This window comes from Artemia sp. Qi Xiang Cuo, chromosome 7, assembly GCF_049724085.1.
Source record: "Artemia sp. Qi Xiang Cuo chromosome 7, ASM4972408v1, whole genome shotgun sequence".
Classification (NCBI taxonomy): Eukaryota; Metazoa; Arthropoda; class Branchiopoda; order Anostraca; family Artemiidae; genus Artemia; species Artemia sp. Qi Xiang Cuo.
In genome coordinates, this window is record NC_142800.1 from 7,623,026 (window position 1) to 7,644,970 (window position 21,945).

The following is a 21,945-nucleotide window of genomic DNA, read 5'->3' on the forward strand; positions in this document are numbered from 1 at the left end:
AATAGAAAGGCTCTTGCTAAATAATTTCGGTTTTTACAGATTACTTGTTTTTGTTTCTTTCTGGTATTTAACTATTTTCTATAAAACACATATCAATTCAATTTGTACTTATTATTCACAGTTTTCCCGTTTTCTATTGTATCTGCCCCTATGGTATAGAAATCAAAACCTCTTGTCTGTTATTGTTTCCCATACATTTGGGTTGAAACTTACAGAGCTTGCTGTCAAATTAACCCAGTCTACTTACAAGTATCATTGCTCCCACAGTCGCCTTACTTGTTTACTTTAGTTTGTTTCTTTACTTTTGTGAATGTGTTGGTTTTGTTTCTTTTATACTCTGGTTTATATGTGGGTTTCATAATCCTTCATTAGGCGGGGAAGGGAATTTTCTATGGAGGGGGAGCTGGATTTCCAGCATTAAGATCAGAAATTAAATAAAAAAAAAGTTTTTTTTTCAACTGAAAGTAAGGAGCAACATTAAAAATTAAAACGAACAGATATTATTACGTATATGAGGGGATGAACCCTCGTCAACACCGCGCGTTTTACGCTGAAGTTTTATTTGAAAAGAGCTCTTTATTCTAATTAAACGACCTCTGTGACTCAGGAGTAATTCTTAAAGAATTGGGAAAAAAATTGAACTCTAGCGTAAAGAGCGAGGTATTGACGAGGAGGCGACCCTCCTCATATACATAATAATTTCTGTTCATTTTAAGTTTTAATGTTGCTTCTTAATTTCAGTTGAAAAATTTCTTTTTTTTATTTAATGTCTCAGAGATTGTGTACAATCAATAGGTTTCCTTAAAAGGGGACATTTTCTTAAGTAGTTCAGGAAAAAGTGTTTCATCTTTTGAGGAGGGGGTGTAGAGGAGTTTGAGTTGAGTTTTCAGGCACCGCGTTTAAAGTGTATTTTGAGCGGGTTCGACAACAAATGTGTTCAGGTTCTCTGTGTTTAACCCAGCCAAACTTTAAAGCGTTTTTATCTTACGAGTTCCAAGCGTTCTTCAAAATCCGACACGAATTCTTCAAAATTGTAACGCGCCAGAAAGCATGGTTGAACGCAGGTTTTGAGAAGACTTAAACTCGTGTTGAACACGGAACTAAAAACGATAATCTACTGAAGCTGTGTTAAACTCGGTGTTGGATGTGGGTGGCCTGAAAATGGAGGGCTAACGGTTTACTCTGTGATTTTTCAGTTTTATTTATGTCGTCCGACTGTCCTTTTGGTTGGTTTAACTGTGGTAAAAAGATAGGATGGTTTTTTTATATTTGTATATATATATATATATATATATATATATATATATATATATATATATATATATATATATATATATATATATATATATATATATATATATATATATATATATATATATATATATATATATATATATATATATATATACAATAATTTACAATGACTTGAAATTTAAATTATTTTATGTGACATTTCTATTGCTTACCTGTTTTTTTTTTTTTTTTTTTTTTTTTTTTTTTTTAATGGAGTAATCTTTTTTCCCTTCAGGTTGAAAGCAGTCCAAAACGCCGAAATCCACGAAAGCATCCTCCAAACAACAGACCAGTATATCCATTCAACAACCGCCATCCATTTCAACCTTTCCCCAATTATGGGCCCAGTGGTTTATTCGGACCAAAATCAAGAAGCTTCTTTGGTAGCTACCCACCACCAGGTACATGGTTTCCACCAATGACAAGTCCTCCTGGTGCTGCAAGTCCTCCCCCACATTTCTTGTACCCGGGACTATCGTCTCCGACGTCCTATCCGAGAAAGAGGAACACGTATCATAATCCATATAATAATCGTCCGTGGATGACCAAGCCAACTATGGTGAAGGCATAAGTTGTATTTGCTATTTGCTAATCAATGTTTTAATTCGAATTCACTCATTCAGGTTTATAATGGCAGCACTTTGTTTTTGGGTTCAAAAATACTCTGGAATTATTTTTTACGGTTTAATGAAAATATGTAAAGGTTGTCTTATGCATACCTTGCAAGTGTTCTGATTCATTTCATAATTGTATTTTTGTGATATCAAGCTCAGCCTTCAAGAAATGTGAATCAGACTTAAGATTTATCCCAGCGAAATACCATGATTATATGTATTTGGTTTTTTTACACCTTGATTTTTGGTGGGGGGGGGGGGGATACCACATTTTCAGGTCCAAATGCACTATTTGTAAGTTTACCACACAACCTTAGAGGGGATCCTAACTCCCTAATTGAATGTAGGTAACCTCCTTATCTACCAAAAAAAAATTTATAATCGGATATCGTGATTTCGTGCGTTCTAAAATCATTTTATGTATGGCCCTTGGATGACCCGTACCAAGGAGGCTTGATTCCTCAGGTATCCTTTTTGGGAACATTGCCTTATACCTCCCATTTTTTATACAGGTATGGTCAAACGCTAAAGAGAATCGAAAATTTACACCCTCCTTTCCTCCTTCGTTTTTTTTAATTAACTAAAATTTCAATGGTACTTCATATTTTAAACTTTAACCATCTACAGGTATATTAATCTTTGGTTATTTCTATGCTACGTTATAATAAATGAAAGGTACGCATATGTCATCCTGTATTTTCTCTTTCTCCGCAGAAAAAAAAGAAAGTTCTATCCCTCATCTCAGCAAATGTGATCATTCAACTATATTTTGGAATTTTTTTGCTCTTTATTCACATCACAAAAATTTGTATAAAAAAGATTCACGCTCTCCATTTTACTTAATGGGAGCTCCACTTAGTACCTGACCTCCTGACGACGAGGGACAGGCTTTTCTTTTTTTAAATGATTCTTTTTTATGAGTTAATTGCGACGTGATCGTCTCTTACTAGGTTGCTAGCTACCGCTGCAACCCGGATTAATTGCGACGTATTTCTTGTTTGTTGGTTCTGTTGCTTTAACTGTTATTAGATGTCTATTTCTTTTGGTGCCTTATGATCAAGCCCGTATTTATGATTTTGTTTGGGGCGGGGAGGTTCAAAGGGTTACAGAAAAACTTTTAAAACGCATCAAAAATTTGTTTATATGCATTTTTGTTACGTTTTACGAGTCGGACAAACTTTTTGGGAGGGAATGGGGCGTTCAAACCCCCTAACCCCCCCCCCCACCCCCGTGGATATGGCCTTGATCATGGTAATTGATCAAGTAGTGTTGGATGCTGTCAGTGTTACTATTTCTATCTATAAGATTGCATGTATTTTTAAAGTGACGTAAGTAAACGAAATAAAAATGACATTTATATTGACATTATTCTATAAAAACGACGCTATGATATCGTCCATATTTTAACAAGATAATTTATGAAAATACTGTGTTTACATTATCCATGTACTTAAAAAAATGACACAAGTAAAATATATGAAAATGACGTTATCAAGTGAAAACAACGTTACATCGTTTGTGAATGTTTTGAAAATTTGACACATGTCTAGAAAATATTAGACGTAAAAAAAGTAAAAATGATTTTCTGTTGAAGTTATTAATATATAATATCGCTCATATTTTTTAAATATGGAAAGTAAAAAAAAACTGAAAAAAGGCTTTAATTCAAAACAGTTTGGGAAATGTAGTTCAATAGGGTAGCATGTATTAGTCATAAAAAGGACAGTGTTTCAGTAGTATTTTGCAGCTACGAAATGGTCTTGTTTTTAGTTATACTATGTTTAGAATAGATTAAAATGGTCAGTTTTACGTTCAGTTTTTTTTTTAAGTACCAAAATTTAAGAGTTCAGACTTTAAAGTTAAAATTCTTACTATTTAGATTGTTTGCTAATGCAGATTTATATGACAAATAAAAATAGTCCCCATTTTTTCTAGTTCCTTTAGTTTTGCGTAATAATTGTTTTCAGTATTTTTGGTATCTCATCCAAAAAGAAAGCTCAAAAGTCATTGTGCAAAATTATATGTATCAGATTAAAATTATGTGTACAAAACTATATATTTTAGGGCCCGTTTTCACGAGGACGAGAGCTGGACGACGGCCGTCTGTCCACGTGACACTATATTTTCGCGTTTGATTCGTTCAACGAAAGTATGGTTTTGTCCACCTTTCCCTCCATCTCTCCTTGAGCTTGACGAAGCATTTTCTTTCAACTCTGCCTTGACACCGAAGTAGAGCTATGTAGAAGTTTGTATGCAATTGATAAAATTTGAAAAGAAAACTCCGAAACCTTTTTTGAATTTTTGAGATATGAAAATGGTAGTTATTTTTAATAAACAGGATATCTAGTAAAGCATTGGGAGGTTCAGTCAGCACCAAAAGGCTTGTTTTTTTTCTATTGCCAAAAAATGGCGATAGGCTAAGTCAAAAACGGCCTAAGTCCTGACTCAGCACTAAAACAAGCCCATGTGGTGAATCAGCTACAAGTAACTTAGTCCGTACTCAGTGGAGAGGGGGTGGTTATCTAAGAATTTTCAATCGATACGAACTTGGTCCTGTTTGGGGAAGAATGGTTTTTTTTGTTTTTTTTTTTGCTTGTATGTACTTGAGGTACAGAAAAAAATGGCAATAGGATATTTTCAAATATTGTGTAAACAACGTCTAATTTAAACCATTAACTTAAACCAGTAATCGGTAATAGCAAGGTTTTAATTTGTGTTCAATTTTCTATTTGACTTCCATAAAAAGGATGTCTGATGAAGCATTGGGCGATTCGGTCTGCGCCAAAAGCAGGCTTTTTCCTCTTTTTTTTCTTTTTTGCTTCTATATACACGGGGTATAGCATAAAATGGCAGTAGGCTATATTCAAATGATTTGTAAACCATGTATAATTTGAACCAGTAATTTGAAGCAGTGACCATTACTGCAAGCATTTAATTAATGCTTAATTTTCTATCTGACTTGAGAGGCCTTTTTGTTCTTTTTCTTTTGTGAGAGGCCTATCTGAACTTTTTATTGAACAAATAGTCATTTTAATTAGGATAAAAGGCTATCTAGGGTTCAACTGCCGTTCTTGTGAAAATGGGTCCTTAGTTCTAGGTACAAAACATAAGCTAAAAAATATCAACAAAAAATAGAAATTTTATCTTGAAGCCTAAACAACCAAATCTCATTAAAAATGGGACAAAAAAAAAAAATTACAAAAAGCTATTAAGCAAAACAAAGATGATGGAAACGTTATATTTTTGAAATTTAGTGTAGTTACAAAGGAATATGTTTTTTTTCGTGGAGATGGAATAAAATATTTTCTTGTTTTTTAAATTTCAATACATACTTTGAGTTCCTTGAAAGTCACTTTTTTTTAGTTTTATCTCGGTTTTCTAATTTCTCAGTAAATTCTTGAATTTTAAGATATCATAAAAGTCTAACAAATTATAATTATAAGAATGGATGATAGAATCAAATATATTAATTAATTATAAAATTAAATTATAGTATATTTAAGATTATAATGTAGAATTAAAGCGGTATACGTAATTGTAACTTCAAATTACTTGTTTCACAACTTTTGGTTTCTTCTTCTGAGTTCCTGGAAAGTCACTTTATTGGTTTTGTCTCAGTTTTCTAATTTCTTAATGAATTATAGGATATTAAATTATGATATAGTTCTAATTGATTATAATTACAAGAGTGATTATTGCTTTTAAAGCACCTTTTTCACTTTTCTCTCGATTTTTCATTTTTGATAAATTCTAGAATGCTAAATTGTAATAAATTCTAACGATTATATTTATGAATCGTAGGATTGAATTATACTAGATTATATTAAAGAGGAAAATGTAGAATTTATAGTAATTTCCAACTCTTTAACAAGCAATAAACGGTTATTTGGCCCAAGAAACTTGGCGTGTTAGCTAACTTTAGTTTGATATCCTGAAAATAATATCATATTAATATAGTAAGCTTCATATATTGATGAAATAAATTTTGCTACGATATCACTACATCTAATAAGAAGTGACAGATACTCACTGTATAAAGTGTTGTTATATAAAGGAAATATCTGAAAGCATACCCAGTATTTGCATTCAGTATGCAAAAACTGATGCTATTATCGAAAATGGGGGGGGGGGGCAAACCGTGGCTACCCCTCTTTTCAGGTCTTAGAAAAATAATTATGCAAAAATGAATAATTGTGTTTTTTATTTAGTTGTGATAAGTCATAGGCAAAATTAAGTTTTAGGCAAATTTGAAGATCCCCTCGGGGTTATGGCTTTATTTATATTTTCTAATGTCTGTCTTCTTTTTCGGAATTTGGTTTGTGTCATGATGGAATTGAAAGGAAAGAAAGATTACAATAGCCTAGTAGTTCATAATTCATTAAAATTTACTCATTTATCCCTTGGTTAGTCCGGAAGAGGGTTACACTTTATTATAAGTTAAATTTTATTTAGTTTTAATTAGAAGTAGTTTTAATTAGAAATAAATATTCCCTTTAATCAAGTAAAGATTCTGCTTCTAAATACCTAGACTGTTGTAACAAATTTTGTTTATTGTATTGTATAAAAAGCTTTTTGTCATGTTTTCAATGGTTATATTTTTTCCAATGTTAATATTTAAGTAGTGTCAATAATTTGTTATTTTACAATTATTTTCATGCATACAATTATTTCCTGTTATTGTTGTTTTACCTTCCCTAGAAAAATTGAATATAAACTCGATTTCGAGGAGGAGTAATCACTTCTGAGGGTTGCATTCACTCCTTGATTTCGTAAATAATAGTTTTTGATATTAGCAAAACTTGTGCCGGGTATGGTGTTCTTATATCGGCCCTACTCGTTATCGATGTTTCAGTTGCAATCACTTCTTTGGAAGTACGTTGCATACCCACTGTCCCTCCCTCCTCATTTTTGCATACCCACTGTCCCTCCCTCCTCATTTTTTCATACCCACGGTCCCTCCCTCCTCCTTTTTGCATACCCACTGTCCCTTCCTCCTCATTTTTCCTGGTCTGAAGAAAGAACATAGCTTGGTTTATAGTAATGGCTAGTTAAAAAAGTGTGTACAATATACTTTTTGTTTCTTTTTGGAAGAAGCAGTTCTTTTATCGTCGGCCCAGTGTAAACCAAAAAATAGAATAGATATAAAAACATAACCAATTTTTTAGGGGTTTGTTTAGCTTGGTTGATAGTTTTGGTTCGTACAAGATGAATATACGAACTGTACAAACAAAATGATTAAGATTTCTCTCAACTATTTTCCCATGTTCTTTAGCCTGAACTGTAGGCTTTTCATGAACTCGGCAATTTCTCTCCCTAGTATTAATTACTTAAATGTTTTCAGTTCTATTCCTCGGCAGATTAAGGGTACAATTCCCTGTTCCTCCAATTAGACTTTTTTATTTTTTCAAACTTTCGAACTTTTAATTTTTTGGTTTACTAGGGAAGTGTGCAAAATTCTATATTTGTTGAATTGTTTTGGAAGTCATCCCTTTCTCTAAACGTCTATCTGCATGCAGCCATATTATAATATTTTAAACATTATATTTCTATTGAAAAAATTGATAATAGGATGTTTTATATACTTCATTGACGCTATTTTCTATTTAGTGTGCAATTTAATTTATCTATTTAATTTATTTAGCTCTTTAATGTGGCTTAAGTATTTTGTTGTTGTTGTTTTTTATTAACCAACTGTCCACCAAAATTTGATTTTGAATTTGTTGTTGCACATGGTTAGTTTGTATTTAAGTTATGTGTTTTTAAGCACCATTCGTACATTTCGCAAATTTCGTCTCTATGTCTCAAAAATTCCTGAGGGTCGCCTTCGAAGCGACTTGCTGGAAACCAGACTGCCTCATGCCGTCTTATATATTGCAGAGTGAATTATTTATGCAGTGGTGCTTCTGGTTTGAATTTATTTTCTCCATAATTAATCCTCTCTTCCCTAGTGCTTTCTGTCATTAGGGCCCTCCAGAGCAGTCGGTAAGATTTGGACCCTTGGGCTTCCTAGCCAACCTTTATTTTGCCCTCAATAAATATATGTCCTAAAATTGCCTTCAGTTAGATATATTACCAAGCAGAACAAAAACAGAAGACACAAGCAATTTGTAATTTAAAATAAGGTAAACTACGTCACAAAGCTAAAGACTTCTCAGTCGGTAAAGCTAAAGAATTCTCACGGGGCTAAGGGTCCCAAAATTTCCGGGTGTACCAGGGCTCCAAAAAAAACTGCTAAAACCATATCCCTTTTAACCTTTTCCGAGTGTCTATCTTTTGGAGCATCTTGTACGCATTTACGACTTTTAGAGAGGATAATATCCCCCCTTCCCCCCACCCCCCCCCCAAAAAAAAAATACAACTCAGGAATAGATAAAGAAATCCTTTGAGGATAGAGTATTTGTGACGCGAAGTAAAAACTATGTAGGTAGTACTGACACCATGCTTACATTTGGGGCGTTTACCCATTTCTGCATCACTTGAAACTTTTCCCATATTAATTTTTCTTGCTCAGGTTAGACCCTTATTGATATTCTCTTCTTTTTTTGTTCGCTTGTTTTTGTTGAATTCACTCTCATTAGGGCTCTCATGTATTTTCTCTCATTGGGCCCCTCTCGTAATGGACGCAATTAATCTCCTCTTCTTTTCTGTATGTTCATTTCTGTTGAACTTATTTTAGTGAATTTTTATAATTAGTACTTTTATCCTCAGTCCACTCTCTCATTGGGCCTCTTTCATAGTGAGCACAATTGATATGCTCTTCTTTTATGTTTCCTTGTTCCCATTAAAATTATTTCATTGACTTCACAGTTAGCCCCTTTTCCCTCGGTCTTCGCTCTCATTAGGGCTCTTAAAGGTTTTCTTTCATTTTGGTCTCACTTAGATCACAGTTAGCTTAATGCACGAATCAGCATACCGGGTAACGAATTTCAGGCCAAATAAGGTATATTATTCGTTTTCGTGAAGAGAGACAGGCAGAAGTGATATTGAACACAATTAGTGCTCTCTTCTTTTCTGTTTGCTCGTTTCTATTGAATTGATTTTGTTGACTTCACTATTTGTCCTTTCTCATTACTCAATGTGCACTCTCATTAAGGCCCTCCGGTACTTTCTCTTATTGTGTCTCACTTAGATCACAATTTCTTGCCCGATTCAGCATGCCGGGTAACGAATTTCAATCCAATTAAGTCTTCGAAAAGTAAAATACATAGGAATAATTCACCAACGGAATACAATATTGGTCCGCCTTTGCTTAAATAGATTATTTTCTACGTTCTTCTTATATATAAGGTACAGGGGGTGAGGGGCCGCAGTCTCACTATTTTTCGATTTTTCCTATGATCTTTCTAATTTTTCATATAAATTGTCTTTTTATTTCTGTTTGGCGAACTTTTTTTTTCTGTTTATTGTCTATATGTCGGAAATTTTTTAATTTATTTGTAGGTCTAATTGGAAAGAATGAATTTATCCTAATCATTAAGAGCTCTCGGCTTATTTCTGACTAACTCCCATATTTTTGGTTGTACTCTAAATTAGCAGAAGCATAAAGATTTTAATAAAAAAAAAACTAATAAGAAAGGGATACAAATCCGAATACAAATCAGGCCAGACGATGTATTCAAAATTAAAATGAATAGAAATCACCACAGAAAGGTGCAGTTTTGATTATGGGATGTTCTTAGTTTGAATTTGTTTTTCGAATCCTTATTTGAGTCAAGGCTCAGGCCACACAGGCCCATTGCCTCCCTTTCTCTAAATAATGATCTACTAGATCAGTAATGGTGCTATCGTATTTGCAGTGTGCTGTCCACAATATTTAAATATTATTGAATAAGCACTTTCCTTACTAAAATATTCAGTTTAATTTACGTCAAATACTCAGAATGTTTAATCTCACTAACGTCCCAAATTGAATTTATTGTATTGAAGATGAATAGACAAGTTAAGTATCTCAGACTAAACGTTCCAATTAAAATTACGGTCAAGTAGATCTTGAACAGTCTTCACACCTTCAGCTAAAATAAAAAATTAGAAAGGTAAACTTACAAATACATTTTCAAACATTGAATGCTAGATTTTTTTTTTTTTTTAATATTTTGGGTATTGCATGACTCAAGTTCAAGTTTCGTTACGCTTTTACGCGTCGGATAAAAAAATTTGGGGGGGGGGGGGGGTTCAGAGCCCTCCCCCCACCCTCTGGATATAGCCTAACCAAGTTACAAGAATACACAATTTATAGTTTTCTCCATTCCCCTGGTTAAATTGTACTAACCTGGTTTAGCTCAAAAGTTGAAAAATCAATAAAACAGTCTTCCTTGAGCAAGCATGTATGCAAAGGGCCTTCGGGCTCTAAGTTTACTGGGTCAAGTAGAGGATACAACCTTCAACCATTGCAAGGTACGGTGATAGTATTGTTTCAGTTTTTCTGAATTGATGCAATCTCATCCTTATACGTATCAATCAAAGAGTATGGGTAACTTACAAGAGTGGAAACTGGCAATAGTGCCGGCAAAAAAACCATCAACGCCATCTAGTGTTTGGCGATACTTGGCACTCTTTCAAGCTCTTTAATCGTTTTTCTGCCAGTAATTGAGATCAGACACTTATTACTACCCTAATTTTACCAGCTACGGAAATTAAATTAGTTATTCGTATTATTACACTGAAAAAGTGCCAAGTGTTGCCAAACGCTAGATGGTGTCGATGTTTTTTTGTTGTTGACACTACTGTCAGCTCCCAGCCTTGTAATTTACCCCAACTCTGTGTATCAATTGAAAGGTAATCTCTTATGTAATTCGCCGTTTTCTGATGTTTTCTGGCAAAAGGCTTACTTTCAATTCTCTAAACATCCTTAGTTACGACAAATTATGGGGGGTCATTCAGGATCATCAACTGGTTATTTACCGACTGTTTTTCTTTTTAAATTCTTTATTTAATTTACAAACGGAGGGACTAAATTGAAAGGAAAGTCTAACTAAAAAAAACAGCAACAACAAAGATTGGCGAAATATCCGGAAATGTTTAACACATTAGGAGGGGCGGGGAGGGAATCGTAAAAATTCTAAGTGTGGTGCCCAGAGATCCCCCCCCCACTCTGTGCACGCATGTCCTTAATTAAAGGGAAATGTCCTGTATTAAAGTTTTATAAAATTTTGCTTAATTCACTGATTGATTAATTACTCGAAATAAACCTTGAATATGCCAGCTTGAACTAATTCAAAAGGGTAGTTAACTCCTGGTATATCTTAAAGAGGATAAAGTATATTTGTGCATATTTTGGGTGAGGGGGGGGGTGAAATTCTCCGTTGTAGATTACAGATTCAGACTAACTTGTCGTTACTACTACATAAAATTGTCCAAAATTTTATTTTTTGAAGAAAGAAAAAAGATTTAAAAAACCATACAGATAATCTTGAAAAACTCCGGAGTTGTTATTCGGAATAGTAAATTTTGTATTTGTGACCATGGTTGGATGAAAAAATAAAAACGAATAATTTCAAGCTTTGAAGATGTCCCTGAACGCTCATAAAATTCATACTGTATCCAAGAAAATCTCGCAATTAACTCAATGCATGCAATGCATCTCACTCGACAACCTTTTTTCTCAATTATTTCACCCGATTTTTCTCCCAACGTAGCTATTTCATGCAGAGCCAAATTTACCTATTTTTCGGGTCCTGGCCAAAATATGTGAGTACAGACCAAAGAATATTAATTTCTAATTGTACGCTCAGATACTCTGGAAAAACCGTCTCTCAGTCTGAAAAAAGCTGTCGTGTTCACGTTTTATGTGTGGCAAGTAAAAGACAATCCGCATTAGAGGCAGTAGATTTTACTTTGAAGGAATGATTTTAATACCCTTGGATGGTTTGCCTCATCCCCCCCCCGTAATTTTTTCCAAATGTTTTAATCAAAAAAAGAAATCGAAAGTTTGTAAGAATCTTCTTTCCCATCGCCCAGTCTTGAACAATAAAATTTTGAATTTTCTTCATAATATTGCTTTTTATATTATGTTCAATATTTTAAGATTGTTTTTTTTATGCAGCATCACAATTTTTTTTTTTTTTTCATGTCCTGAGTTTCGTATCGTCTTCCTTTCAATGTGCACGAAATTGCACGATTCTATTTTTTTTTTTTTTTTCTTTTTTTCTTAGCTGAACCTGTTTTCAGAATGTTTCCGTTACCTACAATTTTATGAAACAAGAATCATTCCATCAAGCAAATTTCAAAAAATACAGTGTAAATCTATGGGTGTTCATAAGAAAAACTTTCGTGAAAAAAATTGGTTTAAGCAAAATGCAAAAACAGGATGGAAAACAGTCCATCCAGACTTTTTCTTTTCGAAAACAAAGAAATTTAGTAGTAATGTTTTCCCAGGACAATCAACTGTGTTTATAGGCTGGTAGGCTATTTTCCATTCGACCTGAGCGCACCATAAGGCCTTGCTAAGAGTTAATACGGGTCGCATTTATGATGAACACTATGTTGAGCAGTAAGCCGAGGAATACTGAACAGAAAACCTAAATAATGTATATGGGAAAAGGAATAAAATGAACATATCTATTTTTCCATTTATATGTAGCTGTTGGTTTTTGCTTATTCTTATGGGCATTTTAAAGGAATCTTTTATTGGATGTAGTTTGTTTTTGTACTAACCACTGTAGCCTATTCCACTGATTCTCATTTTTGTCGATGTTTTTGAGATGAGGATAATTTTAGGATATAAAACCAAATACTTTTGTGAAATTCAACAAAAATTAATTGTATTATTAGTTTTTGCGTAGAATAGCTTCCTTTGTAGAGGCTGTGTTAAATGAAGCGTTCTTTTTAATATCACTGCAAATCTTTTATTCAAAGTTTTTGAATAACCCCGTCAGTTTCTGCTTCTTCTTGAAAATCATCGTCAATTTCAATTGCCATTTGAAATTTGTGGAAAGGTGTATTGTTGTTAGATCTCTCATTCGGTCAGGGATTAAATTCTCGTCTTCAGGTAAAATAGTCCAAGAAAAATTATTGTGGGTGGGAGTTGAATCTTGTTCTTTGTATTTGACTGAAGGTTTTACAGATTATCACTAACAGACCATTACACTGAAGTAATAGTAATATTACTATAATACATTACTATAATTATATAATATAATATTATTACTATATAATTATATAATATTATTACTATAATACATATAATACAGCAGGGATTTTCTGATATCTTCAGTGTATTGTATCTTCACTGGGATTCGCCCATTTTAGGCTTCAATTGTTATTTTTCGGGCATATATGTCGTTTGATGTAATATTGGTATATCAGTAGTCGAGTCAAATGCGCATCAGTGGAATTCAGTAATCGCGCTTTGCTGGGATATTTTAATTTGTGATTCTCTTTAATACCGCTCGGCTTATTATGTCAGAAAATAGGAAAGAAGCGAGTACAGATATATAAGAATTGTTGTCCCAAATGCTATGGCCCAAAAGCATGGCCCAAATGCTATTCTGGGGTAGTTAAAGCGTCTTAAAATTTGCATCCCATATTGTCCTTTAACCATCCTTGAAAAATTTCGCAAGTTTTGTCATCATATCCCCAGCATTGCCTTAATGTCTGCATTTTATCTGAAATCTTCTAGCAGTTAATATATTAAGAGCATTTCTAAAAAATTAGACACTATAGCATAATTTACTTTTAGGATAGATCTAGGAGAACAATCATTTGATTTGGGCATCATATTTAAACCATTTTTACCCTTTTTAACAGGAACACTTTTTTTCAACATTCTTAAATCACGGGGAATCCCTGTTGTCGCAAGGAATATAAGAAAAAAAGATCATATTTTTCTTTTTACCATAAATTTGACTTTGTTTCTTAGAAATTCTGACAAATTAACTAGTCTATTAAAAGAAACATGAGATTTAAATCCTAAATGAGTGATGGGTTTTTTTTTTTTTATCTCCTTTGTATATGTGTACCGTGGTTTGGTTTCTGTATATCAGGAGTTTTGAAGTTTTATTCTTTTCTTGTCATCTGTACCAATTTATTCCTTAAAAATCATAATATTTATGGAGGTTACTGGGATTTAGTCATTGTTTTTTTTGGGCATAAGTGTATGTCACTTTGTCTTGTTCAACTTCGTAACAACGAATTTATGTACTCTTATTTGTTACTAAATTATACTCGATATTGGTTAGGTCTTGGTGGAATTCTACATTTTTTTAAAATATTAATTATGTTCAACTTTACTTTTTTTTAAAGTTTTAGTGTTGAAGTGGATTAAGTCCATATTTTACAATTTTACCGATAACTCAGTATATTTGATGAAGATGCATGAAAACATTTCGGCCATGTACTCCGCTAAGCCGTCCTCAGCGCAAACAGTAAAAAACAGAGACTGAAGTTCACGAAATGAAAGAAAAATCTCAAAACCGGAGATCTAAGCATGAATTTCGTTTGGTTGACCTTTGTCCCTATTTTTATCTTTATGCACTGTGGACGGCTCAGTAGCGGTTTCAGTTGAAATGTTTGCATTTTTGTTGTTGTTGTTTTCATCTTTGCTGCGAGTTTTTCTTCTTTTTTTTTGTTGTTCTGTGTTTTCTTTTATTGTCATGGTTAGTTAATGTTGTCTCAAGATTTATTTATGATCTATCAATATCTGATTTTGTTCCTTAATTACAATGAACCATGTGGTTGGTTAAACGGGGTGTGCTCGAGGCGACAGTGAGCTGTGCGGTCTGTTATCACTCGATTTTACGAGAAATTTATCATACTTCTCGTAGTGTCGTTTCAAAGGTGTTTACAATCTGTTTGCCATTAAATTCAGTAGCTTGGTAGTTCGGTTACTAAATTTTCCATGTAAGATGCACCATAATTGTCGGAATAAGGATTCAGATAACTCAACACTAAATAATTTTTCAAACAAATTAACTTAAAACAGAAGATAAAATAAAATTTCATTCAAACTATTTATTTCGTTATATCATATTGGGTAAATTTGATGTAACAAAAAGATGTGTTTATTTAGTGTGCTTTTCAGAAATCCCGGTTAGTTTTATATCTTGCCTTCGCTTTATGGGTAAATCAAAGAGAAAAAGAGAGATTACTCTCCTTAATGGTAAAAAAAAGCATTTTTTATTTTCATTGGTTTACATAATCGACGTATTTTTGTAGGCCAATAACATTATTCCTTATTTTTAGAGACAAGAATAACATCACCTTTTTTTTAAACCTATGTGGAATTGCAAGCTAGTTGAAATAACAAAAGATTCTGAGCCACAAGAATTTTACAAGTTTCTCTCTATTTCTCTGTGGTAATTTGTGCCCTCTCTTTTAGTCTCAATATTACGTTTGTATTTGTCTTTTGATTTTGGCACTTGTAGTAGGAAAATACTTAGTTAATAATTTTGTATTTGAAGTGCTTCGGCCACATTGGTCACTTTTATGGCCCTGCCGCAAGTCTTCTTTGTATTCGTGTGCCAATTTGGCATTTTTAATTTTTTGTTATATGTGACGGTTTCATCTGTCTAGACGGTGTTCAAGGTTCTGTTCACAATAGTTACGGCATGGAAAAATAAAGTATCAGCAATATGAAACTTGTGTTCTTTTATTTGAACAGTAGCTTGGTTTGATTCACTGACGAAAAGTATATAATATAGATGTCTAACTGACCGTTTCTGAATATCCTGGTTGCAGAGGTAGCAGTAACCTAGTAAAGGACAAACCTTGGGTCCTCGGCAAATAGTAGCCCAAAATTAATTATTTTTATACCAAATCGGGCCGAAATAAACAGTACACCATTGGAATTGCAATAACTGAAAACCCTTTACATGAAACTTATAGTCCCCTGGCCTGAGCAACAAGGAATTTTTCTTTTTCTTTTTTTTTTGCATGGAAAAAGAACTGATGGGTCCTCTTCTTTTCTCCTTTTTTTCTCCGCTGCTAGTGTGGCACTGGAACATCACAGAGAGGTATTTAAGGGCTCGGGTTAAAGGAAATTGCTATATCTACTCGCTTTTGTAATTAACAATACATATTATTTAAAATGTAAACAATTTTTCATAAAAAGCTGCATCTTTGTATACAAGAAGATTAATGACATCATGACCGTAGGTTACAACCAAAAATGACGTCAAAAGTTAAACTATATTATGAGTTAGTTGCAACTGGGATTCGTTCTTTACAATATCCAGCTGTGTAATATTAGTTTTGACAAAAAAGTCCAGTTAATGTCAGACAACATTACAAAGAAGCCGAGTATTGGGCAATTTTAGCACTGGTAGAAGAAAGACTGGAGAGTTAAAAAAGTTTCAAGAACTAAGATAGCACGCCAACGGCTAATAAACTTCAATTCAGCAGCCAATATCTCAAATCGATGCTAAGACAAATGTCAATCACCGCCATGTCCTTCTTCTTTATCAAGATAACACGCCAATAGATAAAGAGACTTCATTTCAGCTGCCAACATTTAAAATTGGTGACAGTATAGATGTCAATTACGGCCATATCTTATCTTTATCAAGATAACGTACCAATAGCTGAGACACTCCATCTCAGCAGCCAGCATTACAAATTCATGCTCATACAACTATCTGTCATTTTTTTTTATCAATATAGCACGCAAAAAGATAAGACTTCATTTCAGCAGCCAATATTAAAAAAATCGGTTCCTATATAGATGTCAATTTTGGCCATGTCATCTCTTTATCAAGAGAATGTACCAATAGCTGAGACACTCCATCTCAGCAGCCAGCATTACAAATTCATGCTAATACAAATGTCTGTGCTTTTTGTTTATCAAGATAACACGCCAAAATATAAGACTTCATTTCAGCAGCCAATATTAAAAGAATTTGCTCCAATATAGATGTCAATTTAGGACATGTCTTCTCTTAATCAAGATAATGTACCAATAGCTTAGACACTCCATCTCAGCAGCCAGCATTACAAATTCATGCTAATACACATGTATGTGCTTTTTGTTTATCAATATAACACGCCAAAAGATAAGACTTCATTTCAGCAGCCAATATTAAAATAATTGGTTCCTATATAGATTTCTATGTTGGACATTTCTTCTCTTTATACAGAGAACTTACGAATAGCTGAGACACTCCATCTCATCAGCAATCATTAAAAAAAAATTCTCCTACATATGTATTTCCTTTTTGTTTATCATTTTCGAAATAAAAATTAAAAGACAACATTTCATAAGCCACTATGATAAAACTTTGTTAATAAATAGATGTCAATTTTGGACATGTCTTATCTTTATCAAGAGAATGTACCAATAGCTGAGAGACTCCATCTCAGCAGCCAGCATTACAAATTCATGCTAATACAAATGTATGTCCTTTTTGTTTATCAATATAACACGCAAAAAGATAAGACTTCATTTCAGCAGCCAATATTAAAAGAATTGGTTCCAATATAGATGTCAATTTAGGCCATGTCTTCTCTTTATCAAGATAATGTACCAATAGCTGAGAGACTCCATCTCAGCAGCCAGCATTACAAATTCATGCTAATACAAATGTCTGTCCTTTTTGTTTATCAAGATAGCACGCCAAAAGATAACACTTCATTTCAGCAGACAAGATTAAAAGAATAGGTTACTATATAGATGTCAATTTCGGCCATGTCTTCTCTTTATCAAGATAATGTACCAAAAGCTGAGACACTCCATCTCAGCAGCCAGCATTACAAATTCATGCTAATACAAATGTCTGTGCTTTTTGTTTATCAAGATAACACGCCAAAAGATAAGACTTCATTTCAGCAGCCAATATTTAAAAAAAAATTGTGCCAATATAGATGTCAATTTCGGCCATGTCTTCTCTTTATCAAGATAATGTACCAATAGCTGATAACACTCCAAAAGATAAGATTTCCTTTCATTAGAAAATATTAAAAGAAATGGTTAAAATATAGATGTCATTTTTGGCCATGCCTTCTCTGTATCAAGAGTATGTACAAATAGCTGAGACACTCAAACTCAGCAGACAGCATTAAAAATTCATTCTAATACAAATCTCTGTCCTATTTGTTTATCAAGATAACACGCCAAAAGATAAGACTTCATTTCAGCAGCCAATATTAAAAAAATTGGTGCCAATATAGATGTCAATTTTGGCCATGTCTTCTCTTTATCAAGATAATGTACCAATAGCTGAGAGACTCCATCTCAGCAGCCAGCATTAAAAATTCATGCTAATACAAATATCTGTGCTTTTTGTTTATCAAGATAACACGCAAAAAGATAAGACTTCATTTCAGCAGCCAATATTAACAGAATTGGTTCCAATATAGCTGTCAATTTAGTCCATGTCTTCTCTTTATCAAGATAATTTAACAATATCTGAGACACTCCTTCTCAGCAGCCAGCATTAAAAATTCATGATAATACAAATATCTGTGCTTTTTGTTTATCAAGATAAAACGCAAAAAGATAACAATTGATTGCAGCAGCCAATATTAAAAGAATTGGCTCCAATATAGATGTCAATTTTGGCCATGTCTTCTCTTTATCAAGATAATGTACCAATAGCTGAGACACTCCATCTCAGCAGCCAGCATTACAAATTCATGCTAATACAAATGTCTGAGCTTTTTGTTTATCAAGATAACACGCAAAAAGATAAGACTTCATTTCAGCAGCCAAAATTAAAAAAATTGGTGCCAATATAGAGGTCAATTTAGGACATGTCTTCTCTTTATCAAGATAATGTACCAATAGCTGAGAGACTCCATCTCAGCAGCAAGCATTACAAATTCATGCTAATACAATTGTCTGTGCTTTTTGTTTATCAAGATAACACTCAAAAAGATAAGACTTCAGTTCATCAGACAATATTAAAATAATTTGTGCCAATATAGATGTCAATTTTGTCCATGTCTTCTCTTTATCAAGATAATGTACCAATAGCTGAGAGACTCCATCTCAGCAGCCAGCATTAAAAATTCATGCTAATACAAATGTCTGTGCTTTTTGTTTATCAAGATAACACGCCAAAAGTTAAGACTTCATTTCAGCAGCCAATATTAAAAGAATTGGTTCCAATATAGATGTCAATTTCGGACATGTCTTCTCTTTATCAAGAGAATGTACCAATAGCTTAGACACTCAATATCATCAGCCATCATTAAAAATTCATTCTCATACACATGTATGTCCTAATTGTTTCTCTAGATAGATCTACAAAAGATAAGACTTCCTTTCAGAAGCCAATATTTAAAAAAAAATGGTGCCAAGATAGATGTCAATTTAGGCCCTGTCTTCTCTTTATCAAGATAATGTACCAATAGCTGAGACACTCCATCTCAGCAGCCAGCATTACAAATTCATGCTAATACAAATGTCTGTGCTTTTTGTTTATCAAGATAACACGCCAAAAGATAAGACTTCATTTCAGCAGCCAATATTTAAAAAAAAATTGTGCCAATATAGATGTCAATTTCGGCCATGTCTTCTCTTTATCAAGATAATGTACCAATAGCTGAGACACTCCATCTCAGCAGCCAGCAAATGTCTGTCCTTTTTGTTTATCAAGATAGCACGCCAAAAGATAAGACTTCATTTCAGCAGCCAATATTAAAAAAATCGGTTCCAATATAGATGTCAATTTCGGCCATGTCATCTCTTTATCAAGATTAATTAAAGAAAAAATTCCACAAAATGAGTTTTTCAAAGAAAAGTAAAGAACTCCATTAAACAAAAAATTAGCAAAAATAAAATAATCTACCAAGCGCGAAACTACCACATTTCAGCATCAATAAATGAATGAAACCCAAACGAACAGAAATTACAATAAATAACCGAGTCAAACTCAAAACGAGCAGAAATTAACATAAGTTGGGCTCAAAATCCCTATGCCTTCCCAAGGCCCGAACAAAATTTGTACTTTACTGAAAAAAATATAAATGTTTTTACTTTTATAACTTTAATAAATCAAATAATATTAACATTTTGATTACTAAATTTCAGTATATGTATATTAAACTGACAATGCACATTCATTTGTATTTTTTTCCAGTAAAGTGCAAATATTGTTCGGGCCTTGGGAAGACACAGGGGTTTTGAGCCCAACTTATGTTAATTTCTACTCGTTTTGAGTTTGACACGGTTATTTATTCTAATTTCTGTTCGTTTTTGGTTTCATTTATTTATTGATGCTGATTTGTGGTAGTTTCACGCTTGGTAGATCATTTGATTTTATTTTTGCTAATTCTTGGTATGATTGAGTTCTTTACTTTTTGTTGAAAAACCCGCTTTGTGGAAAATGGATTTAAAACTAATTTGGGTTCGTTTTATATTGCCATAGTCTTTTCAGTGAAAAAGAAAATAAAGCTTTAAATATTTTCTTCTTTATTTTAAAACTTTGTAGTTTGGCCTGCTAATTGTATACTGGAGATAAATTTTCAGCAATTTTTAATAACATACACCCTTTTAAAAATGTGGACACAAATAGTACTGCTTAATTTAGCTTCATATCTCCTCTAGTTGACCAAAAATTAAAAACATGAGACAATTCGCAAAAAATCTGTTTACTTTCTTTGATAGCTTGGATATAATTACGCAATTTTGGTTTGGTTAAATTTTAAGAGCCGAAGTAGCCCCAAAAGTTTGAACAAAACACCATCAGTCGTTCTTGGGATACTGCTGATATACCTTATTGGGAGTTAGCATTAACACAGTGCATTTTGATTTAATCTTATGGCAACATTTAGTTTTTAAACATAATGGGCAAATGGGAGGGTGGGCGTTAGAGGGGGATTAGTTGCCCTCCAATCACTTTCAACTGTTAAAAAGGGCATCAGCCCTTTCTATTTTCAATCGAATGAGCCCTTTTCGAAGTTCCTACGACAACTCCTTCGATACGAAGTGCCCTGGTCTAAAAAACAACAACAGAAAAAATAATACATTATACCCACATCGATCTTTACTATAAAAATGTAAAGCCTTCCAATCACTTTCGACTATTAAAAAGGGCACTAGGCCTTTCGATTTCCAATCGAACGAGCCATTTTTGAAACGACAACGTTTTCTATAAACACCTTATATTCCCCCAGGGCATAAATTACAACCCTTACCCTAAGGGCTGTTAGGGTGGCTGTCATCCTCAAAGACCTAATTTCCAGAACTTTCAACTACATTAAACAAAAAGACTATCTCAAAATTTTGATTAGATGTGTTTGGGGAAATGGTGGCTGTGAGAGGAGCGGTAGTCGCTCTCCAATCACTTTAAACTATTAAAAATGGCACTAGCCCTTTCAATTTCCAATCAAATGAGCCCTTTTGAAGTTTCTACGACAACACTTTCAATAAAAACCTTATATGCCCCCAGGGCATAACTTGCAACCTTTGCCCTGAGGGCTGGGGGGTTGTCATTCTCAAAAACCTAATTTCCAGACCTTTCAACTACGTTAAACAAAATAGCTATCTTGACATTTTGAGGTGTTATGTTTCGGGGAATGGTGGGCATATGATCTGCGTTAGTTACACTCAAATCATTTTCGACAATTAAAATGTGTAATAACCCTCTCAATTTCAAATTGTATAAGCTCCTTTTGAAGTTTTAAAACAACTCTATCTATAAAAACCTTATTTGCCCCCCAGGGCATAACTTACAGCCTTTGCCCTTGGGGCTCTGGGGGGTTTGTCATCCTTAAATACCTAATTTCCAGAACTTTCAACTACGTTGAACAAAATGGCTATCTCTAAACTTTGATTGAATTTTTTGGGGGAAACGGTGGGCGTGAGAGAGGTGTTAATTACTCTCCACTCACTTTCGACAATTAAAAGGGCAATTTCAATTTCCAATCAAATGAGCCCTTTTTGAAATTTCTACAACAAATTTTTATATAAGCCTTATATCCCAGGGCTTAACTTACAACCCTTGCACTGAGGGCTCTGAGGGGGTTATCATCCTAAAAGACGTAATTTCAAGAACTTTCAACTACGTTAAACAAAATGGATATCTAAAAATTTTGGTTGGATGTGTTTGGGAAAATGATGGGCGTAAGAGGGGCGTTAGTCGCTCTCCTATCACTTTCAACTATT

At 33.4% G+C, this 21,945-nt stretch overlaps 1 protein-coding gene across 1 annotated transcript in view; it reads left to right on the plus strand.

Moving 5' to 3' along the window:
• The window catches only part of LOC148949904 (uncharacterized), a 37,340-nt gene extending 22,680 nt beyond the window's left edge, over positions 1–14,660 (plus strand). Inside the window, exon 4 of the mRNA XM_089091988.1 lies at positions 1,529–14,660. Within this exon, the coding sequence (XP_088948114.1) occupies positions 1,529–1,864 (336 nt within the window). The 3' untranslated portion in view covers positions 1,865–14,660. The remainder of the gene's footprint in view (positions 1–1,528) is intronic.
• Positions 14,661–21,945: the final 7,285 nt, after the last annotated feature.